We start from the raw sequence: 9000 nt of genomic DNA on the forward strand, positions 1-9000 counted from the left end.
AACAGTTTTATTGTTAGTATTGAAGCAAATTTCAGCCGAAATAAATTCCAGGACACAGGGATTTTCACGGTCAAGGTGTACCAGTTCTCTGTACATACGGAATTTTATTTCGACCGGAATTTGCTTCAATACTATAACAATAAAACTGTTTGAAGACTTCGAAACTGATCTCCCGCCTGGTCCAGGGTTCTTGGATTCTTTAATTTTCGACTTCTGGGTATGTATGGAGTAACAGTAGCAAGCTAATGTCTAGAAATTGGAAAAAACCAAAATGTACCAACCATGACAGATTGGCAAAACTTAATGTTAGAATATTTACAATCAGCTAAGACAAGTGGAAAATAAAGAGGACAAATGAAACAAACTCTATGGAAAGAATGGAGTTTATTTAAGGAATACCCAGAGAGTAATGGTATAAATGGAGTCCTAAAGGCAGATATTGACTGGATATAGATGAAAAGGAATAAGAGGAAGCAAAATTTGTGAAATAATTGATATACATAACTGTACAATATACAAATGCAATAATACAAAATGCAAAGAGGATAATTGGAAGTTTAAGTATGTGTGAATGTAATAGAAACTAGTTGTATATATTTTAGAAGATGTAAAATGTATGTGAGGTATATGTAAGTGTGTTTATGATTTTAACCAATAAAGAATTATTTTCTTAAAAAAAAATTGACTTCTGGGTATTACCAAGAACTCCAATTTCTACAGCGGTCACTCGGAGAGGCATCGGAAAGGACAGAGACTGGTCACTGATGCCGATGCCGGCAAGCGAGGCTGCGAGTCGGGCCACCACCAACCCCAACCATTTTTTTTGTTTCTTTCTCTTCGTCTGCAGGGACGCCGGTCAACCGCATCCCCATCATGGCCAAGCAGGTCCTCGATCTGTACATGCTCTATGTCCTGGTGACCGAGAAGGGCGGCTTGGTGGAGGTGATCAACAAGAAACTCTGGCGGGAGATCACGAAGGGCCTCAACCTCCCCACCTCCATCACCAGCGCGGCCTTCACCTTGCGCACTCAGTAAGTCTCGACCCGAAACCCGGCACGGCCCCCGGCACGACCCCGGGGGCCGGAGCCACTTCTTTAGGGAAGGGGCGCGGCTGCCGGTCCGTTGCGGCGGTTTTCTTTTCCTTTTCCTTTTCCTTTCTTTGAATCGTTTAGATAGATGTTTATTCGGCACCTGCGCCCCTCTTACAATACAAAACAGAACAAAAAAAAAGAGAGAATCGAATAAAACTAACGAATAAGAGAGAATCGAATAAAACTAACGAATAAGAGAGAATCGAATAAAACTAATGAATAAGAGAGAATTGAATAAAACTAACGAATAAGAGAGAATCGAATGAAACTAACGAATAAGAGAGAATTGAATAAAACTAACGGCACCGTACGAGCCGCAGATAAGAACAAAATTGAATCGTTTTTTATTAATTTCCCAATAAAAGCAGCCAGTTAGCAAATCCATCGAATCGTGGTCATAATCCAATCCAATTAAAAAAAGAAACTAAAAAACAAAAAAACAAATTACATTCCAAATTATTAATTTTCCCGGGCTTCCCATAGTCTGCACCTTCAAGTATACCTCCAATATCTTCGTTCCTGCCTTCTCATATTTTCCACGTTCCGATCTTAACGCATTAAAGTTCTCCGTCCTTGGTTATGCGATTCTCAATCTTGTCAGAAATCATGTAGCCTTTCATCCAACAGGTACAGCTTTATTTGTGTGTGTGTGTGTGTGTATATATATACACACACAGGTGGTGCTGTGGGTTAAACCACAGAGCCTAGATCGGAAGGTCAGCGGTTCGAATCCCCGCAATGACGGGGTGAGCTCCTGTTGCTCGGTCCCTGCTCCTGCCCACCTAGCAGTTCGAAAACACGTCAAAAGTGCAAGTAGATAAATAGGTACCGCTCCGGCGGGAAGGTAAACGGCGTTTCCGTGCGCTGCTCTGGTTCGCCAGAAGCGGCTTAGTCCTGCTGGCCACATGACCTGGAAGCTGGACGCCGGCTCCCTCGGCCAGTAAAGCGAGATGAGCGCCGCAACCCCAGAGTCGTCCGCGACTGGACCTAACGGTCAGGGGTCCTTTTACCTTCACCTTTATATATATATATATATTCAACTGTTTATTTGCCACATCGCGGTAGTTTTTGACCCGTTGTGCCACGTGAAATGGTCAGAATCTCAAATCATGCGTAGTTTTCTCTGTTGCAAAGACCGAGTGGTACCCAGAGTCCAGCGTTAAGGTTTGGAGCTGTTTCCCATTAATCTGCAATTATTATCTGATTATCTGGAATATACAGTAGTTCTGACGCCCTCCCTCCTTTCTCCACCTCTCTCTTTCTCTTCTCTCCTCTTCTTCCTTTTCTCTCATTCGCTCCCCCCACCTATTACATCCACCCTAATCAAGGCTAAAGTTAATTAGTCTGGAATTCAGAGGACCAGGTGGCGGAAAAAGGATTTGTGGGTGGTGAGGGGGTGGTGGACCGTGGTGGTGGGGGGGAGGTGAGTGGGTGGAGAGCTGTTAACTCCTTCATGGCTGTAAACCCGACTTCCTTTCTCTTAAAAAAAGAAGCAGCGCCTTGCCTGTCCTTCAATGCTGTCAGAAAATTCGAAAAAGCACCTGGTTTTGTGTGTGTATGTATAAAAACAGAATAAACCATCAAACATTTTTTTTTTAAAAAAAACTTCCCTATCCAGGGCTGACTTCTAATGGATGTGTAGTTCTTATATTATTCCTTGTCTCCTTGGCTTGGGGGGGGGGGTCACATAACTCCATCCCCTCCTAAATTACTCCCGTGAAGATAGGGACGTCCTGTTCCATCCCCTCCAACGTTTCTCCCCTGAAAATAGAGAAGTCCTATTCCATCCCCTCCAACATTTCTCCAATAAAAATAGGAATGTCCTATTCCATCCCCTCCAACATTTCTCCAATAAAAATAGGAATGTCCTATTCCATCCCCTCCAACATTTCTCCCGTGAAAATTGTTGTTGTTGTCGGTCAGTCGTGTCCGATTCTTCGTGACCCCCTGGACCAGAGCACGCCAGGCCCTCCTGTTTTCCACTGCCTCCCGCAGTTTGGCCAAACTCATGTTAGTAGCTTCGAGACCCCTGTCCAACCATCTCATCCTCTGTCGTCCCCTTCTCCTTGTGCCCTCCATCTTTCCCAACATCAGGGTCTTTTCCAGGGAGTCTTCTCTTCTCATGAGGTGGCCAAAATCTTGGAGCCTCAACTTCAGGATCTGTCCTTCTAGTGAGCATTCAGGGCTGATTTCTTTGAGAATGGATAGGTTTGATCTTCTTGCAGTCCATGGGACTCTCAAGAGTCTCCTCCAGCACCATAATTCAAAAGCATCCATTCTTCGGCGATCAGTCTTCTTTATGGTCCAGCTCTCACTTCCATCCATCACTACTGGGAAAACCATAGCTTTAACTATGCGGACCTTTGTCGGCAAGGACCCATGAAAATAGCATCGTCCTATTCCATCCCCTCCAACGTTTCTCCCGCCCTAAGGAAAAGCGGGACATTGTGGGATCAAATCAGCAACGGGGGTCCTGTCAATCTGGGACTGCCCCTGGGGCACTTGGGGGGGGGTCCGAGATACCAAGGGGGCCAACTCTGCCCATCTTGTCGGCCTGTGCTGAATCGAATAAAGCGTGAACGGTTGATTTTTGTGTGTGTGTGTGTCTGTTTCCCCCCCCCCCACCAAAGGTACATGAAGTATTTATACCCCTACGAGTGCGAGAAGAGAGGACTGAGCAACCCTAACGAGCTGCAGGCCGCCATCGACAGCAACCGGCGGGAGGGACGCCGGCAAGGGTTCAGCGGATCGATCTTCACCTACTCGCCCAGCGGCACCCACAGCATGCTGTCCTCGCCCAAGCTCCAAGTGCCAACGTTGGGGTTGCCGTCGACCACCAACGGCAGCTCCTTGGCCTCCGTCCCGAAAATCAAGAAAGGTACAGCAGCCTATTGCCTGCGCGTTTTTGTTTCCCCCACCGGAGCGTTTTGTGCCACGCTCTTCGGAGCTTGGAAAACGGAGAGCTGTACTGAAAAAGCTCAAATGTTGTAGCAAGGGAGTCTCGTTTACTGCTTACAGCCAGCCTGCAGACTCAAATAGTGCGTTTTCAGTGTACTATACAAACGCGACACTAGGTGGTGCTGACGAGCTAATGGGGAATCCCGCATATATTTTACAACGGTTTGGGTTTTTTTTTTTAAGCATTTTTGTGGCTTTTCAAAAAAAAAAAAATGTGTGGGTAGATCCGCTCCAAACAGGGTGGATATAAATCAGTGATTAAGTAAAATAAAATAAAATGGGTCTTTAGAATTTAAATCCATTTAAAAATATATATATATTCGATTTTCAAAATAAAATGCTTTTGGAGGAAAAATCTTTCTAAAGGTAGTTTTCTTTTTAAGTTATATTATAGTCCAAAGGCTATTCATCAGGAAATAAGGATTTGTTTTATGTTTTTCATGTGTGCTAAAACTCAGTCTGTTGTTGCTGTTGTTAAAAAAAAAATCATTTAACGAGATCGGTTAACAAACATGGATACATATGCTATAATGTTATCGTTTTGGTTAAATAAATTGTTTAAATTGTCATTCAGGAAATGATTGCTTTTCTCCTTCCAATAAAGTACAGCAGGAAAATTGTCCAGATATAAACGGTTAACTCACTAAACCTCACCATAATTTCATAATCATCTATCTATGTATTTCTAATAGTAGAACCAAATCAGTAACCTTTGATTTAACTGTAAAAACTACTTATTATTCCAAAAAGATGAAAGCTTTTTCATCTGGTTGTCAATATTAAGACGATACCAGCAAAAATGAGTCTTTCTGTAAAAAAGAAGATTTTAATGAAGTCTTGCTGACTAGTGATTGAAACCTTGATTGAAATCCATTTGATTGAGATTGTGATTGAAATCGATTTGATTGATTGAAATCGTGATTGAAATCCATTTGATTGATTGAGATCGTGATTGAAATCGATTTGATTGATTGAAATCGTGATTGAAATCGATTTAATTGAGATCGTGATTGAAATCGGTTTGATTGATTGAAATCGATTCAATTGAGATCGTGATTGAAATCAATTTGATTTGAGTCGTGATTGAAAATCGGTTTGATTTGAGTCGTGATTTGAATCGATTTGATTTAGATCAAATCCACCATGGCTCCAAGTCTCCCTGTACCGCTCTCCCGTCTCGCTTGTTTTCATTTCTTTGTGTAATAATAATAATAATAATAATAATAATAATAATTATACCGTGCCCATCTGGCTGGGTTTCCCCAGCCACTCTGGGTGGCTTCCAACAAAAGATTAAAATGCAATAGTCGTTGTGCTAAAGGACCTTTCAATTTTGTTGTCGTTGCAATCCCTGCAGAGGAGGACTCGGCCATCCCCATCGGCGTGCCCGGCCGCCTTCCCGTCACGCTGGCGGGCCACCCGGCCATCGCGGCCCAAGCCGTCCAAGCCGCGGCGGCCCAGGCGGCGGCGGTGGCCCAAGCAGCGGCGCTGGAGCACCTGCGGGAGAAGCTGGAGTCCGGGGAGCCCCCGGAGAAGAAGATGGCTCTCGTGACGGACGAACAGCAGCGGCTGATGCAGAGAGCCCTCCAGCAGAACCTCCTGGCCATGACCACGCAGCTCCCCATGAGCATCCGCATCAACAGCCAAGGGACGCGATCGCCAGGTGTGGGAATTTGCATGTCTTGCTCCAGAAAGGGAAACGGCCGCCTGCCTCTGTCTTGTTGTTTAGTCGTATCCGCCTCTTGGTGACCCCAGGGACCAGAGCACACCAGGCCCTCCTGTCTCCCACTGCCTCCTGCAGTTCGGTCAGACTCATGTTGGTAGCTTCAAGAACACTGTCCTACCATCTCATCCTTTCGTCCCCTTCTCCTTGTGCCCTCCATCTTTCCCAGTGTGGTGTAGTGGTTAAGAGCGGTAGTCTCGTAATCTGGGGAACCGGGTTCGCGTCTCCGCTCCTCCACATGCAGCTGCTGGGTGACCTTGGGCTAGTCACACTTCTTTGAAGTCTCTCAGCCCCACTCACCTCACAGAGGGTTTGTTGTGGGGGAGGAAGGGAAAGGAGAATGTGAGCCGCTTTGAGACTCCTTTGGGTAGTGAAAAGCGGGGTATCAAATCCAAACTCTTCTTCTTCTTCTTCTTCCCAGCACCAGGGTCTTTCCCAGGGAGTCTTCTCTTCTCATGAGGTGGCCAAAGTACTGGAGCCTCAACTTCTAAGTTACTCTTAGAAACCACCTAAATCCAACCCTTCTTCTTGTTGTTTAGTCATTGAGTTGTGTCCGCCTCTTAGTGACCCCATGGACCAGAGCACGCCAGGTACTCCTGTCTTCCACTGCCTCCCGCAGTTTGGCCAAACTCATGCCAGTCGCTTCAAGAACACTGTCCAGCCATCTCATCCTCTGTCACCCCCTTCTCCTTCTGCCCTCCATCTTTCCCAACATCAGGGTCTTTTCCAGGGAGTCTTCTCTTCTCATGAGGTGGCCAAAGTACTGGAGCCTCAACTTCTAAGTTACTCTTAGAAACTGCCTAAATCCAACCCTTCTTCTTGTTGTTTAGTCATTGAGTTGTGTCCTACTCTTGGTGACCCCATGGACCAGAGCACGCCAGGCACTCCTGTCTTCCACTGCCTCCCGCAGTTTGGTCAGACTCATGTTGGTAGCTTCGAGAACACTGTCCCACCATCTCATCCTCTGTCGTCCCGTTCTCCTTGCGCCCTCCATCTTTCCCAACATCAGGGTCTTTTCCAGGGAGTCTTCCCTTCTCATGAGGTGGCCAAAGTACTGGAGCCTCAGCTTCAGGATCTGTCCTTCCAGTGAGCACTCAGGGCTGATTTCCTTCAGAATGGAGAAGTTTGATCTTCTTGCAGTCCATGGGACTCTCAAGAGTCTCCTCCAGCACCACAATTCAAAAGCATCCATTCTTTGGCCATCAGCCTTCTTCATGGTCCAGCTCTCGCTTCCATACATCACTACTGGGGAAACCAGAGCTTGAACTAGACGGACCTTTGTCGGCAAGGCCTCTCTGTCTTACCTCCTCCTTTTTTTGCCTTCCAGAAAACCGCCAAGACTCCGCCATGAATTTGGCCACCAACGGAACGAACAGCATTAACATGTCGGTTGAGCTCAACGGCATCGTTTATACAGGTAAACGCGGTTGGAGAAACCTCGGAAAGGAGGTTTCGGCCAGCCTCACGAAACCGGTCTTAAGTCTGCTAAGGTCGCAAGCTCCGAAGGTTGCAGGATTACCTTACCTACACCTGTAAGATGAAAGGTGGCAGGGCAGGTGAAGGACGGGTTTTTGCATTTAAAAAAAAAAAAGTTTTATGAAAAGAAAATACCCAGAACGGGTGCAAACATCCCCAAAAGAAAGAAGACAAAGAATCAAATATTTAAAGTGTAAAGCGTATTGTTATGATTATTCGCAGCCTCGAAGGACCAAAGTAGAAAAATGCAGCTCTGCTGCAAAGGGATAGTAAAGTTTCCATGCGCTGCTCTGGTTTGCCAGAAGCGGCTTAGTCATGCTGGCCACATGACCCGGAAGCTGTACGCTGGCTCCCTCGGCCAGTAAAGCGAGATGAGCGCCGCAACCCCAGAGTCGTCCGCGACCGGAACTAACGGTCAGGGGTGCCTTTACCTTGATCCTATCTCGGTTGGATCGCCGGACGGTGGCGGCCCCGGCTTTTGCAGGGTGGCTATAAGGTGGCTGGGATTAAGGGACCAGTTGGGTGTTTGGGGGGTGGGGGAGAAGGAACGGGTCCAGGGTTGCGGTGGCCCACCAAGTGTCTTTTTCCGTCCTCCTCCAGGCGTGCTGTTTGCCCAAACTCCGGGGCCGTCGTCCTCCCTCAGCAAAGGAAACTCCAACAGCGGCCGAAGCGGCGGCAGCGGCAGCTCGCAGGGCGGTTCGGCCGCCGGCGCCCCGCAGACTGGTTTCCCCGCCGCGCCGACATCTACCTCAACCAATTCCTCTTCGCCTTAAGGGAAAAAAAACAAACCCCCCCGCTTCTCCTCTTCGTCCTGCCAAAGCCGAAAGCCCCTGTCCCGTCCCGGCGACGCACGGTCAACGAGAAAAGGTCCCCGTTTTGGAACGGCTTCGCCACCCTTTTCCGCCCGTCCCGAACGGGGATTTCCTGGGGAGATTTCGGAGAGAGGGGAGAGATGGACCCACTCGAATGTAACACGCGCGCCTTGTTCGTTTCCGGGTGTTTGGGGGCAGGGGGCTCAGGGAGGCACCATCTTCTGTCCCCAAACCCCCCGTCCCCCCCCCAAAATGAATCTCTTTGCCATCGCTGCAGGGAGATCTTTTGCGGGATGGTGCTGTCCCAACCGGGAACGGAGGGAGGTATCCAAACCGATTTCAGCTTGACACCAAAATAACCAAACCTTTTTTGGGGGGGAAGGGTTTGGGGGGGGCATTGGGTCCTAATCTCTCCCTCCTCTCTCTCTATCTCTCCCCTCTTCCACCAAATATCTCCCCCATGCCCAGCATTAAAGATATCGATAGAAGAACCAAAAAACAACAAAAAAGGAAAGTTTTCAGACTGGATTTTGGAGGGCGTGTGTGAGTGTCGATGATTTCTGAGCCAGATGGGAAACACTGTGTGGTTTTAGCTATCTCTCTCTTTGTTTTTGTTTTTTTGACGTAATGCATTGTAGACAGAGAACTTCTTACCTCATGCGAACTCACACTTTTGCACTGTGTGTTAGTTTATTTTTTATTTTATTTTATTTTTTTACCGGGAGGTGGCGGGGAGATAACCTCTCGTCGGGCAGCGTCAGGGTGCGGGTTGTTCTCCGGCGTGCATTTGAACGAAGTCCTTTTCTTTTAATTTAAAACAAAAAACAAAACCCGCCCAGCCCAAACAGCATTTAAGAAAGGGGGGAAGGGAGGTGGGACAGCTTAGCCGTTGTGTTTTGTCCCGTTTCCCTTTTTTTATTTAAAAAAACAACAGCAACGG

The 9000-nt window shown here is 47.1% G+C and overlaps 1 protein-coding gene across 1 annotated transcript in view; it reads left to right on the top strand.

Moving 5' to 3' along the window:
- ARID3A (AT-rich interaction domain 3A) overlaps nt 1-8021 on the top strand; it is an 18072-nt gene extending 10051 nt beyond the window's left edge. Inside the window, exons 4-8 of the mRNA XM_033136914.1 lie at nt 782-1031; nt 3722-3969; nt 5407-5712; nt 7100-7189; nt 7849-8021. Of these exons, the coding sequence (XP_032992805.1) occupies nt 782-1031; nt 3722-3969; nt 5407-5712; nt 7100-7189; nt 7849-8021 (1067 nt within the window). The remainder of the gene's footprint in view (nt 1-781; nt 1032-3721; nt 3970-5406; nt 5713-7099; nt 7190-7848) is intronic.
- Nucleotides 8022-9000: the final 979 nt, after the last annotated feature.

The sequence above is a fragment of the Lacerta agilis genome, chromosome 18, assembly GCF_009819535.1.
Source record: "Lacerta agilis isolate rLacAgi1 chromosome 18, rLacAgi1.pri, whole genome shotgun sequence".
Taxonomy (NCBI): domain Eukaryota; kingdom Metazoa; phylum Chordata; class Lepidosauria; order Squamata; family Lacertidae; genus Lacerta; species Lacerta agilis.